The 14,445-nt window shown below is 47.5% G+C and overlaps 1 protein-coding gene across 1 annotated transcript; it reads right to left on the reverse strand.

The window, feature by feature from the left end:
- Positions 1 to 420: 420 nt before the first annotated feature.
- Positions 421 to 14,056, reverse strand: LOC125344498 (low molecular weight phosphotyrosine protein phosphatase-like). Its single transcript, XM_048337012.1, has 2 exons — positions 13,796 to 14,056; positions 421 to 666 (listed from the first exon to the last, which is right to left on the reverse strand). Exons 1-2 carry the CDS (start codon positions 14,054 to 14,056, stop codon positions 421 to 423), a joined length of 507 nt encoding a protein of 168 aa, XP_048192969.1.
- Positions 14,057 to 14,445: the final 389 nt, after the last annotated feature.

The raw sequence follows: 14,445 nt of genomic DNA on the forward strand, positions 1-14,445 counted from the left end.
TCTACGAGTAAACTGAGTTAAAACATTTCTGAGAGCAGAGGAGCTGCTATCAGTAGAGCTATTGTGACTCTATAAGAGCCCAGGTCAGCAAGGTACAAGGTAAGCAGGTGTACTGGGCAGTGCTAGTCATGCAACATGCCAAGTAGACCACACTGTCCCAGGTCTTCTTGAGCTCAGGTCATTATTACTTCACAGGGTTGTATTTTGTTCTTCCCTGTTTCCTTGTTCCACTGTTTGGTAATCAGGAGAAAATGAGAAGTCATTTAACTTCTTGGTTAAATAAAACTAATTTGTCACCTACAATTATGTTTAAGAGTAAGTCAGCTGAAGAAACAACAGGGGCTGGGGCTAAGGAAAGCTTCTACACTTAGGCACAGGACTAGTGGGTGAGTTGTTGGCTTGGCTGTGGGCAGTGCTAACCTAGTGGGCCTTCTCTAGGAAGGCCTTGCAACACCGGAGGGACTGCTGATAGACCAGCTCAAAGTCGGAGTTGTTTCCATAATAGGGATCTTCAATCATGAGTTGTTTTTGTGGATCATAGCTCCCAAGTAGTTCAATTTTAGCTTTGCAGTTTTTAACTTGATTACTTATTCTTTTCAAATATCTCATATTGCTTTCATCCATAGACAGCATGTATTCGAATGTAGCAAAGTCGTCTTTGGTGACCTGTCTTGCCTTATGGGCTGTGGTAATGTCATGAAATCTTCGGCAGCTCATAGCTCTTGGATCTGGGGCACGACCCACATTCTAGTCGGAAACAACACCGCTGTCAATGGCCCAATTATCTGAAACATTTTGGTCAGCTACATGTTTTCTGAAAACTGCTTCTGTGATGGGTGACTGGCAAATGTTACGTAGACACACAAATAGTACGGATTTGGGACGCTGTACCGCTATCTGCCTGGGTGGTCGCTGGCGCCTGCACATTTATATTTATTTTTATTTTTTTATTTTTTATTTTTTTTCCAGTCCTGGGGCTTGGACTCAGGGCCTGAGCACTGTCCCTGGCTTCTTTTTGCTCAAGGCTAGCACTCTGCCACTTGAGCCACAGCGCCACTTCTTGCCATTTTCTGTATATGTGGTGCTGGGGAATCGAACCCAGGGCCTCATGTATATGAGGCAGGCACTCTTGCCACTAGGCCATATCCCCAGCCCTGCACATTTATTTTTAAACTTTTATTTATTTAAAATTTTTTTCTTTGCCGAATGTGGGTTGTGAACTCTGTGCCTGGGTTCTGTCCTCAAGGTCTTCAGCTGAAGACTAGTCTGAGCCACAGCACCACTTCTGTTTTCTAGTGGGTCATTGGAGATAACAGTCTTATTAACTTTCCTGCCTGAGCTGGCTTTGAACCTGGATCCTCTGGTCTCAGCCTCCTGAGTAGCTAGGATGACAGGAGTGAGCCACATTTTATTAGGCATGTAAAAGTATTTCACTTTCTTTTTGTGAGTTCCAGTGGTATTGTGTTCCAGGGCCTTCCACAAGCTAGGCAAGTACCTCAGCTCTTAGCCCTGGTTGTTTTTTGCCGCCTTTGGTTTCCATGATTTCCAGCCTTTGTAGGCATTTTGAAGAGAAAATGCACTGAGTGCACAGAGTGTCAGAATAAAATGTGTAGAGCCTGGAAGCTTGGAATTCTGAATCGAGGTTCTGGGTCTATAGCTCAAGGTAGGACATAGTGGATGGCTCCCATTAAAACCTGGTCTGGTGAACTCATGCCTTGCCCAGGCCCCCTGGCCTCTGTTCAAGTCTGCATAAAGTTTTCATTTATACTTTCATATCCATCCTGGGGCCTGGAGAAGGAGGTGAAGGCATGTGTGAGTAAGGGCAGCTTATCTTTTACTGCTTGGTAGGTTGGTGCTGATCAGAACAACTTTAGTGACCCTAGGCCTCTGCCCAAGCCTCTGAGTCTTTGCTATGCATTCAGTTCTGCTTTTGGTCATGTCCTGCTCTGTGATTGTGGGTTAGGGGATGAGGGGCTGTGTGGAAAATATTTTTATTACATAGGTCTTACACACATTTTGTTCAGCATACCAAGGCATTTAATTTTTTTTTTTGGTGAATTTGAAATTTATTGTGTTTCAGGGCTTCCCACGACCTAGGCAAGCAACTCAACACTGAACCTCACCCCTTTAATATAACCCAGTCATTTCCTTAAGACTGGTTTTATTCAAGTTTTCTAGTAAGGAGCTTCTGTGTGACTTTGTTTTGTTCTTCCCCTGTCATCTGTATAGGATCCCGCTTCCCTGGGGAGTAGTTCCAGCATGGCCATCCTTTGGTTCCTGTTGATTTCTTCTGACTGTAATTACTTTGATGGTAAAATGTGTCTAGTAGCTGAAGAAAACATGGAGAACATATACTTGGAATTTTGAGTGTAGTATCTGGAAGTATGGCCCAATGTAGAAAAGTGGCTTGAATGACATCCCCTCCCCTGAAGAAGTGACACCCATTAAAAAAACATTCTGAAGTTGGTGTCACTGTAGGTCAACGTTCTAAGACCCTCTAATCATTGAATCACAATCATATGAGGAGGCATCAGGGAGAAGGTGACAAGGACCTGGTATGCAAAGATGGCCACTGGGTTTAATTTAGTAGCTCAGCAATCAGTGTCACTGGGACTGAAGCACCCAGACCCTGGCTGTCCGTGCTGCAAGGTAGTACTGGGCGATGGAGGGATTTGAAAACTATGCTGAAGTAGTGCCATGGTGTCACCAGGCAAATGGCCTCTCAAACCCTGGGAGCTATCCCTTATGCTCATTTGTGCACAGTTTCAGACATGAATTCCACCTAAGTAGCCACACAGATACTTGGGGCCCTCTATTGCTGCTATGAGGGGCAGGATGCAGAATGAGACTTGGCAAAACACACATTTTAGCCATAAAGCATGCCATGTGGACTGGCTGTTTACTCCTGGTACTTGAACTTGGCCTGAGAGCTGTCCCTGAGCTTCTTTTTGCTTAATGCCAGCACTCTACCACTTTCTGTTTATGTGGTACTGAGGAGCCGAACTCAAGGCTTCATGCGTGCTAGGCAAGCACTCTACCACTAAGCCACATTCTCAGCCCAAGTCCGGGGTTTTGAGATGACACTTTAGGCACATCTGAGGATCAGACGCTGTCGCCTTTGAAGCAACAGAAGCATGGGCCTCCCTTGATCAACACGAGGGTTGTCTGATGGTAGAGAGTGGGGTGTCCCAGGCATGCACTGAGCACTGTAGACTCAGGCTGGAAAGGCCACCATGATGCTTGGGCTGGATAAGACTGAACCCTGGAGATTAGTAGGTGTTATCAGGGGTGACAGAAAATCCACAAGTCTTTAACAGAAAGTCTTGATAAATTGAAATCTTTTAAAGGAAATCAGTATCAACCTCCTAAGAATCCAAATCTAAGCTGCAAAAATTAATTCCTAAGAGTGTCAATAAATCAAGAATAGAGCCAGGCACCAGTGGCTCACACCAGTAATCCTTGCTACTCAGGAGGCTGAGATCTGAGGATCATGGCTCAAAGCCAGCGCAGGCAGGAATGTCCTTGATTCCCTTATCTCCAATTAAATGCCAGAAAACCAGAAGTGGCACTGGCTCAAGGACAGCCCACGACGGACAACAGCAAAAGAAACAGGACCACTGAATAACCTGAGAGACACATGGTCCAAACATGTGAACATGGAAGGAGATGCAACTAACTGTTGAATCTCCATAAATTGTATGTCATTGATTGTTCAACAGTGGCCCACATTGACTGTTTGTTCTTTTTCTGATTCATATGTTCAAATCCCTTGTGTTGATGGTGATTCTTAGGGACATTTTTAGTGGTTCATTATTTCTAGGATTGGCTTTATTTTAGTAAGTGTTGGAATGTTACCATGCAGAATACAGTTGATGTTGCATTTTTCTAGACCAGCCGCTTTTATGAATTAGTATGCTGAAGAAAACAGTGGCTTTCTCCTCTCCCCTTTCCCTCTCTTTTCTCCTCCCCTTCTCATTTTTCTTTCTCCAGACGTTGTATTGCTGCAATAGACCAGGCCGGTCTCGAACTTGTAGTCTTCGGCCTCAGCTTCCCAAACTGTTGGGGTTAACTGCATTTTCCACCCTACCCAGCTCAAAAACAGATATCTTATGCTGTGACCCATTCGTTCTACCTTTAGGTATTTCTCTAATAGTTGGACTCTGCCCTATGCTCAATGACTCCCTCAGTGCTTCAGTGAGAAGGCACCCAAGACAATATCAGTAGGAACCTGTGGAAATTGTCCGTACATAGTCAGAGTTGGCTCTGTGGTGCTGTCCCAAGTGCTAGGGCCGCCCTCTGCTGTTTACTTGGGAAATGACAGGTGTGACATGTATGTGTGTGGAACAGTGTTTTTTTCCTTAGTTGTGTGTGTGTGTGCGCGCATGTGCGCGCTGTTAATAGGGATTGAATTTAGGACTTGGGTGCTGTTCTTTAGCTTTTCTACTAAAGATTGTGCTGCACTGTTTGAGTTTCAGCCCATATTCTGGCTTCATTTTGTCGTTGTGTGTGTGTGTGTGTGTGTGTGTTATTTTGTCTCTGTGTTTTCCAGCATGAATTTTCATCTTTAAAGATCTCTTTACTCTGTTTCTAGAGTATTATTTGGGCAAGCAGGGATGAGGTCAGAGTGAGGGAAGGAAGAAGGCAGGGAGGGAGAGGGAGAGTACAGGTTTTTAATTCGTTTTTGTAGTTTATGAGGGAGCATGAAGCTACAAATAAACTAATGTTGGATGGTAGCTTTTTGTGAAGATAGCACTTGTTGCCTATGAATTCTTGGCCATTGTTTTCCATGGCTGTTTGCCTGCATCCCACTTTAAATTTTTGAAGGAAATACTGGTTGATGAAGTCAGGAGAAGTTTGAATGTTTTAATTTAAATTCATCCTTCACCAAGTAGATTGCTGTAAAGGTCTAACAGACCCATGTCTCTGGAAAACAGAATAATATGTAAACATCAATAAAAACCCAGCCTGTTTATTCTTGTTTTGTTTTGCTCTCTGGTCTTGTCTGTCCTTCTCTCTGTTCTCCCTCCCCTGGCCCCCTTATCTGCCAAGTCTGATTGCGACAGTAATCTGGGATGAATGGAAATTACCATGTGATGCCCCTAGCCGCTGTCCCTAGCAGGTGTCCCCTTAAGCCTGCTTGTGCCAGTGGGTTGATAGTTCTAGGTGCAGGATAGACCCTGAAGGCTTGTGGAGTGTCCTGCACCAGGCCCTGGGTTGGAGCAAAGGCCTCTGCTAGGCAGGCAGGGCAGCAGGTGGGGCCTCAGGAAGCTAGAGGTGCAGGGTCAAGGCTTATGGGGTGTCAGAGCACAAGAGAGGCATGGCAAGAGCCAGGAAGCTAGAGGTGCAGGGCTGGAGCTTATGGCCATCACAGCTAGAGAGGGGAGGGGCAAGGGGCAAGGAAGCTAGAGGTGCAGGGGCAGGACTTATGGGGCCTTACAGCACAAGAGGGGCAGAGAAAGCAGGAGGAAGTGAGAAGTAAGGGGCCGTGGCCCTGGGAAGTGGACTGGTTTATTTCGGTTCTGCCTGGGACTAGTAGTCCTGCCAGTAGCCCCCATCTTTGGGTTTGGGGCTATAAAGCTGTCAGGCTCACTGTGGTTTGGTGGTGGGTCTGGGCCTCTGTACACCTGTCCTATCAGACACCATACCCTTGTTTGTGTGGGGAAAACCTGGAGGAACACTGACCATTCACAGATGCGGCTTGTGTGTGGCGAAGGCCTGACCTAGGTGCACCAAGCTGACTTTGAGGCAACTCTGGAATACAAGTAGAGCTATGTGGCAGTGGGGCTCAGGGCATGGGTGTGGGGAGCTGTGAAAGTGTGTGGAGAAGCATGGCCTGCCTCTCCCGCTTGCTGTTTGTGCCCTTCCTGATGTGGCTTTGGTGAGGCTATGCCTAAAACCAGGCCTCTGGAGCCGGCCTTGAGTCAGTCCCGAGCTTTTAGTTGGTGCTTTTAGTCTTGGCAGGCCCAGGCCATGGTTGTTGGGTGGGTGTGAGAGTGTGTGGAGAATCGTGGCCTGCCCCTCCTGTTTACTTGTTTGTGCCCTTCCTGAAGTGGCTTCGGTGAGGCTAGGCATCAAACCAGGCCTCCGGAGCCAGCTTGCAGTCAGTGTCTGCCTATCCTTTATCTGGTGGTTTCAGTCTTGGGAGGCCCAGGCTGTGGTTGTGTGGTGTTTGTGAAATTGTGTAGAGGAGCGCATCCTGCCTCTCCTGATTGCTCATTTGTGCCCTTCCTGAAGTGGCTTAGGTGAGGCTAGGCCTCAAACCAGGCCTCTGGAGCCGGCTTCGAGTCAGTGCAGAGATTTTAGCTGGTGCTTTTAGTCTTGGCAGGCCCAGGCCACGGTTGTGGGGTGGGTGTGAAAGTGTGAGGAGGAGTGCGGCCTCTCCTTCCTGTTTGCTTGTTTGTGCCCTTCCTGAAGTGGCTTTGGTTGAGGCTAGGCCTCAAAGCAGGCCTCTGGAGCTGGCTTCTTCAGTGCCCATCCTTTTAGCTGTGGTTTTCTGTCTTGGCAGGCCCAGGCAATGGTTGAGGCTGGCTGTGAAAGTGGGTAGAGGAGTTGTGCCTGAGGTGCAGGGGTGAGGCTTGTGGGTCATCACTGCAGGAGAGGGGAGGGGTGAGGGCAAGGAAATGAGAAGTGAAAGGACTGGGCTTATGGGGCAACATGGAAGGAGAAGGGAGAGGCAAGGGGAGGAAGTGAGAGGTCAAGGGGTGTGGCTTGGGTGCTGGATTGGTTTAGGTCCCTTCTGCCTGGAACAAACAGACATGCCAGGAGGCTAGGAAGAGCTCCTTTCTCTGCGGGTCCTCTAGTTGGGTCAGGCCTACAAAGCTGGTCAGGCTCACTGTGGTTTGCTGATGGGTTGGCCTTCGTACACCTGTCCTATCAGGCATCAGCCGCTTTTCTGTGTGGGGAAGCCTGGAGGACTGCGTGTGCAGATGCTGCTTGTGTGTGGAAAAGGCTGGACCCAGGTCCACCAAGGCAGCTCCAGAAGACAAGCAGAGCTAAGTAAGCCGAGCTTCCTGGCAGGTTGGGCCCACGGCATGGGTATGGGTGCTTGTGAATGTGTGTGGAGAAGCATGGCCTGCCTCTCCTGTTTGCTCCCTTTGTGCCCTTCCTCAAGTGGCTTTGGTAAGGCTACGCCTCAAACCAGGCCTCCAGAGCCGGATTCCAGTCAGTGCCGAGCATTTAGCTGGCTTTCAGTCTTGGCAGGCCCAGGCTATGGTTGTGGGGTGCTTGTAAAAGTGTGTGGAGGAGCGCGGCCTGCCTCCCTGTTGGCTTCGGTGAGGCTAGGCCTCAAACCAGTCTTCTGGATATTGCTCCCAGTCAGTGCAGAGCTTTTAGCCAGAGCTTTCAGTCCTGGCAGGCCCATGGCGTGGGTGTTGGTTTTTATTGCCTGCCTGCCTGCCTCTCTGTTTGTGTCCTTCCTGAAGTGGCTTTGGTGGGGCCAGTCCCCAAACCAGGCTTCTGGAGCTGGCTTTTAGCTGGCACTTTCAGTCTAGGCAGGCCCAGGGCATGGATACAGGTGAGGGACAGTGTGGAGAAATAGTTTGCTTCTCCTAAAGTGGTTTGGGTGAGGCCAGTCCCCAAATCAGGCCTCTGAAGCTGGCTCTAGTCATTGTCGAGCTTTTAGCTTGCACTTTGAGGCCCAGAACATGGGTGTGGGGTGTGATTGTGTGTGAAGTGTGGCCTTCCTCTCTTGTTTGTTCATTTGTGCCCTTCCTACAGTGGCTTCAGGGTGGCTAAGCTCTCAATTAAGGGGGTCATGTCTGGCTGGCGCCATCTTGGCCACACACATGTTGAATTGTAGGGTCTGGCATCTCTTCTTCATGTTAGAGGGAGGGAATTCTGACCCCCAGGTGATGGTTGTGCCTGAATTCCTGGAGACAAGGGTGAGCACTTCCCTTATAGGTTACTGAACCTGTCAGTCCAGTGCTTGGGAATAGGAGCTTCCTATTACCCTGTCCCCTGACTTTACCTTATTTAGGCCCAGACAGGCACTGGTGCTATTACACCATACCACACATCTCCGTGTTGAATCCTGTGTCCTGTCTCCTGGCTATCTCTGGTCAATATGGTGTCCCAAATCTGCTCTTGGAGCTCAGTTGTTTTGTTAGTATAGTTTTTGTTTTTTCTTTCCTCTCTGGCCTGTTTCCTAACAGTGATAAATATATTTGTGGCAGCAGGCCTTTGTAACTATTGGCTGCCCATAGACTGCTAGCATTCTTATAAAGACTCCAAGATTTGATCCTTCAAAATGTGGTTTCTCTGATAATTTACATTATAACATGCCTGACCAGGCTTCTGGATCCAACTCCCAGTCACTGCAGAGACTTTAGATGGTGATTCCAGTCTAGGCAGGCTCAGGGCATGTTTGTGTGAGTATTTGTGAAAGTGTGTGGAGAAGGTCAGCCTGCCTCTCTTGTTTATTCTACATTTTACTTGGCATACCAAGGTATTTTGTCTAGTTTTTGGATCATGCTTTGCCAGCCAGGCAAGCACATTTATATTGAGTCGTGTCCCCTGGTGGTCTCAGTGGACCATCACTGCCCCCATGCCTGGCGTGAGATCTGTCCCATTAGGAGCTGGATGGAGGTAGCAGAAGACAGGAGCAGAAAGTGTGTTCTAAATGGCCTTTTCCTGTTTTTCCTTCCATCAGCCATGGCTCTGATCCCACTGAACAGAGGAGAGGCCTAAGTGCTGAGGATTGGAATGGTAGGTGTTGCATCTAGGTGTCCAGTCCAATGTAGGATGGGCTCAGTGGACCTCAACAAATCTTGGTTATTAGAACATCAACCCCAAGACCCCCAGGTCTTGCATAGGGCACAGAGGTTAGGGTGGAGGGGATGTGTGGAAAATGTTTTTTTCCAGATGCCTGTAATCCTATGTACTCAGGAGGCCAAGCTTTCTTGATTGCAGTTCGAAACCAGCCCTGGTAGGAAAGTCCATGAGGTTCTTTACCACCAATAACAACAACAAACCTCTAGTAGAAGCAGAGCTGTGTCTCAGTGGTAGAGTGCTCATGCCTGAGTTCAAGCCCCTGCCCAGCACAAAAAGATTTTTTTGGGGTGGGAATGTGGCTTAGTGGTAGGGTGCTCCCCTAGCATTCATGAAACCCTCTGTTTGATTCCTTAGTACCACATACACAGAAAAAGCAGGAAGTGGTGTTGTGGCTCAAGTGGTAGAGTACTACCCTTGAGCAAACGAAGCTCAGGGACAGTGCCTAGACCCTGACTTCAAGCTCCAGGATGACAAGAAAAAGATTTTCATTTTTATCATATAAGTCTTACACACATCTATCTATCTATTTATTTATTTATTTTTTGGACCAGTCCTGGGCCTTGGACTCAGGGCCTGAGCACTGTCCCTGGCTTCTTCTTGCTCAAGGCTAGCACTCTGCCACTTGAGCCACAGCGCCACTTCTGGCCATTTTCTGTATATGTGGTGCTGGGGAATCAGCCATGGCTCTGATCCCACTGAACAGAGGAGAGGCCTAAGTGCTGAGGATTGGAATGGTAGGTGTTGGATGTAGGTGTCCAGTCCAATGTAGCAAGGCCCCATGGGGTGAGCACTGGCCCTAACACGCGGCCCTGAGGGCAATGGTTTTGGGGATGGTGAGGACAAGTGTATTTGCACAGGTCAAGGGTCGACAGTCCTAGCCCCAAATGTGGAGATCCTCACCCCTGACAGTGTCTGTGCCCCGCCCCACAGTGCCCACACAGCCCCGCCCCAATGCAGAGCTTGGGAGAGGCCCCGCCCCACGTGTAGGGGACCTGAACCTCTGCCTCTACCCTGCTAGAGCGGGACTTCCGGGAAAGGGACCTGAGGCTCAGGAACGCCGCAGCCTCGAGAGCCTAGTGCTGCATGCTGGACTCGCAGACCTGCGGGCTAGAGGAGAGCAGGGCCGGGCTTGAGGACGGAGGACAAGAGGAGAGCAGGGGCCTGCGTACAGAGGAGGCCAGAGCTCCAGGCCTGTGGACAATGGAGGCTGGTCAGCCGAGCTGTGGGTGGGAGGAGAGCCGAAGTCAGCAGAGCCAAGGCCCATGGACAGCGGCCTGGAGCACCTCCTGCTGACCTTGAGGCGACTCTGGGAGACTATCCAAGCGCAGCCAACTAAGCAGAGCATCCTGTCAGGTGCGGCCCGGGGCATGGGCATGGGGTGGGTGTGACAGTGTGTGTTGAGGAGCATGGCCCGCCTCCCTGCTTGCTTGCTTGTGCTCTTCTTGTGGTGGCTTCAGGGTGCCCAAGCCCTGCAGGAGGGAAGTCAGGTCTGACCGGCGCCATCTTGGTCACACACGTGTAATTATAGGGTCTGGCATCTTGTCTTCATAGTAGAGGGAGGGAATTCTGACCTCCAGGTGATGGTTGTGCCTTAATTCCTGGAGACAGGGGTGAGCACTTCCCTTATAGGTGACTGAACCTGTCAGTCCAGGGCTTGGGAATAGGAGCTTCCTATTACCCTGTCCCCTGACTTTACCTTATTTAGGCCCAGACAAGCACAGGTGCCATTACACCATACCACACATCTCCGTGTTTGCATCCTGTGTTGTCTCCTGGCTTATCTCTGGTCAATATGGTGTCCCAAATCAGCACTTGGAGCTCAGTTGGTATGGTTAGTATAGTTTTTGTTTTTTCTTTCTTCTCTGGCCTGTTTCCTAACAGTGTTTAATATATTTGGGGGCAGCAGGCTTTGTAACAATTGGCTGCCTATAGACTGCTAGCATTTTAATAGACTGCAAGATTGGATCCTTCAAAATGTGGTTTCTCTGATCATTTATATTATAACAGGCCCAAACCAGGCTTCTAGATCCAGCTCCCAGTCACTGCAGAGACTTTAGATGGTGTTTAAGTCTGGGCAGGCTCAGGACATGGTTGTGGGGGTATTTGTGAAAGTGTGTGGAGAAGTTCAGTCTGCCTGTCTTGTTTATTCCACATTGTACTTGGCATACCAAGGTATTTTGTCTAGTTTTTGGAGCATGCCTCACCAGCCAGGCAACCCACCTTTATACTGACTCGTGTCCCATCACTGCCCCCAGGCCTGGCCTGAGACTTGTCCCATTAGGAAGTGGAGGGAGGTAGCAGAAGGCAGGAGCAGAAAGTGTGGTCTAAATGGCCTTTTCCTGTTTTTCCTTCCATCAGCCATGCTCTGATCCCACTGAACAGAGGAGAGGCCTAAGTGTTGAGCATTGCAATGGTAGGTGTTGGATCTAGGTGTCCAGTCCCAATGTAGGATGGGCTCAGTGGACCCCAACAAATCTTGGTTAGGAGAATATACACCTCAATCTAGGTCTTGCATAGGACACAGAGGTTAGGGTGGAGGGGATGTGTGGAAAATGTTTTTTCCAGATGCCTGTAATCCTATGTACTCAGAGGCCAAGATCTGTTGATTGCAGTAGGAAAGTCCACGAGGCTCCTTATCACCAATCAACAACAACAAAAAATCTCTAGTAGAAGCAGAGCTGTGTCTCAAGTGGTAGAGTGCTCATGCCTGAGTTCAAGCCCCTGGACCAGCTCAAAAAGATTTTTGGGGGTGGGAATGTGGCTTAGTGGTAGGGTGCTCACCTAGCATTCATGAAACCCTACGTTTGATTCCTCAGTACCACATACACAGAAAAAGCAGGAAGTGTGTTGTGGCTCAAGTGGTAGAGTACTACCCTTGAGCAAAAGAAGCTCAGGGACAGTGCCTAGACCCTTATTTCAAGCTGTAGGATTTTCAAAAAAAAGATTTTCATTTTTATCATATAGGTCTTACACACGTTTATTAATTTTTTATCTTATATAACTCCATAGTGGTTTATTTTGTAAATAGTATTTTCTGAAATATCCTTATAATTTGAGGTGAGCTAATTGATGGTATACCAGTATTACCTGTTTGTCTGGAATTTCTAAATGCTGCTGAAAGAATAGTTACTAACACATTATTATAGCACACAAACCTAATGGCACCCTGTAAATTTTTTTAAGAAAATGACTCTTTCATTATTATTTTAGAAAGGCTACCATATCCATATACTAATATATCTTCAACTTTAAGGTAAATAGTTTAAAAAATATAAAAATGTAAGTACGCTGAAGAGTAACTGCTATTAAACAGTTCTGAACAGGCAGAAAATGTATACTTTCCTTTTATAGAAAATGTTAAATCTCTAATAGCAGCATTTTATATAAAAGCTGTCTTTGAAAACCCAGATTTTTGTATACACAAAACATTTTTTTTTCTTTTCCCTGTACAATATAACAATGTTTACACTGGAGAAAAGGTTTCTTCACAATATTTTTCCCATCACAGGTGGCAGTCAGCTCGAGTGTTATCAGTGGGCCCTGAGCTCAAGCTTCTCAGCACAGCCTTCAGTCCAACATCATGGCATTGATGACATTCAGATCTTTCATGTATGGATAGGCCACCAAGATCTGGTCGATTTTCCGCCTCTGCTTGGAGTCAGGGAAGATCTTTAGCAGGGCCTCCCTCAGCTCTCTGGTTTCAGCAGAAGATCTCTGTGCTTGCATGGGCAGGTTGTGCTGCACAGTGGGAAGGTTTGGTAGGAGGGCGAAGTGAGACTGCTGAGAGAGCCAGGGGCTAGAAGAGGCTCCCTGAATCTGGGGCAGAGGTTGGTGACTGCACCCTGCAATTTTTAAAACTTCATGACTGGTCAAATTTGGTTGGACACTTGAGTTGATGTGTATGAAAAACATTCTCTCTACTGACGGAAGGTAACCTGCATACAAGTGCACTTTCAATATAGAATTCAATTCTTTTTTTGGCCAGTCCTGGGCCTTGGACTCAGGGCCTGAGTACTGTTCCTGGCTTCCTTTTGCTCAAGGCTAGCACTCTGCCACTTGAGCCACAGCGCCACTTCTGGCCGTTTTCTGTATATGTGGTACTGGGGAATCGAACCCAGAGCCTCATGTATACAAGGCAAGCTCTCTTGCCACTAGGCCATATCCCCAGCCCCTAGAATTCTATTCTTAAAGGTAAAGTGGCTTAAATTGGAGCAAATAATCTGACTCCCATGAAATAAACTAAATACAAAGCAACAAGTAGTAAGAATATTAAAGATTTATTCCACCCGTCTTCCTCTTATTTTGTGTTTTTATTTTGTATTTTGAGGCATGTTATAACCCAGGCTGGCCTTCTGCTTCAGCCTCCCTAGTGCTGGATTTACAGGCACCACCATTCCTTGCTTCTATCTGAAACATACAAGTGTGCTCCATGAGTAAACTGAGTTAAAACGTTTCTGAGAGCGGAGGAGCTGCTATCAGTAGAGCTATTGTGACTCTATAAGAGCCCAGGTCAGCAAGGTACAAGGTAAGCAGTAGCACTGGGCAGTGCTAGGCATTCAACATGCCAGGTAGACCATACTGTCCAGGTCTTCCTGAGCTCAGGTCATTATTACTTCACAGGGTTGTATTTTGTTCTTCCCTATTTCCTTGTTCCACTGTTTGGTAATCAGGGGAAAATGAGAAGTCATTTAACTTCTTGGTTAAATAAAACTAATTTGTCACCAGACTTATGTTTAAGAGTAAGTCAGCTGAAGAAACAACCGTGGCTGGGGCTAAGGAAAGCTTCTACACTTAGGCACAGGACTAGTGGGTGAGTTGTTGGCTTGGCTGTGGGCATTGCTAACCTAGTGGGCCTTCTCTAGGAAGGCCTTGCAACACCGGAGGCACTGCTGATAGACCAGCTCGAAGTCGGAGTCGTTTCCATAATAGGGATCTTCAATCATGAGTTGTTTTTGTGGATCATAGCTCCCAAGTAGTTCAATTTTAGCTTTGCAGTTTTTAACTTGATTACTTCGTCTTTGGTGACCTGTCTTGCCTTATGGGCTGTGCTAATGTCATGATTTGTTAGGCAGCTCATAGCTCTTGGATCTTGGGCACGACCCACGTTCCAGTCGGAAACAGCACTGCTGCCAATGGCCCAATTATCTGTAACATTTTGGTCTGCTACAAGTTTTCTGAAAACTGCTTCTACGATGGGTGACTGGCAAATGTTACATAGACACACGAATATTACAGATTTTGGACTCTGTTCTGCTATTTTCCTGTGTGGTCGCTGGCTCCTACACATGTATTTTTAAACTTTAATTTATTTAAAATTTTTTTTCTTTGCCGAATGTGGGGTATGAATTCTGTGCCTGGGTTCTGTCCTTGAGGTCTTCGGTTGAAGTCTAGTGCTCTACCACCTGAGCCACAGCACCACTTCTGGTTTTCTAGTGGGTCGTTGGAGATACAGTTTTATGAACTTTCCTGCCTGAGCTGGCTTTGAACCTGGATCCTCTGGTCTCAGCCTCCTGAGTAGCTAGCATGACAGGAGTGAGCCACATTTTATTAGGCCTACAAAACTCTTTCACTTTCTTTTTAGTGATTTCCAGTGGTATTGTGTTCCAGGGCCTTGCACAAGCTAGGCAAGTACCACAGCTCTTAGCCCTGGTTGTTTTTATGCTGCCTTTGTAGGCA

Source organism: Perognathus longimembris, unplaced genomic scaffold (genome assembly GCF_023159225.1).
Source record: "Perognathus longimembris pacificus isolate PPM17 unplaced genomic scaffold, ASM2315922v1 HiC_scaffold_1164, whole genome shotgun sequence".
Taxonomy (NCBI): domain Eukaryota; kingdom Metazoa; phylum Chordata; class Mammalia; order Rodentia; family Heteromyidae; genus Perognathus; species Perognathus longimembris.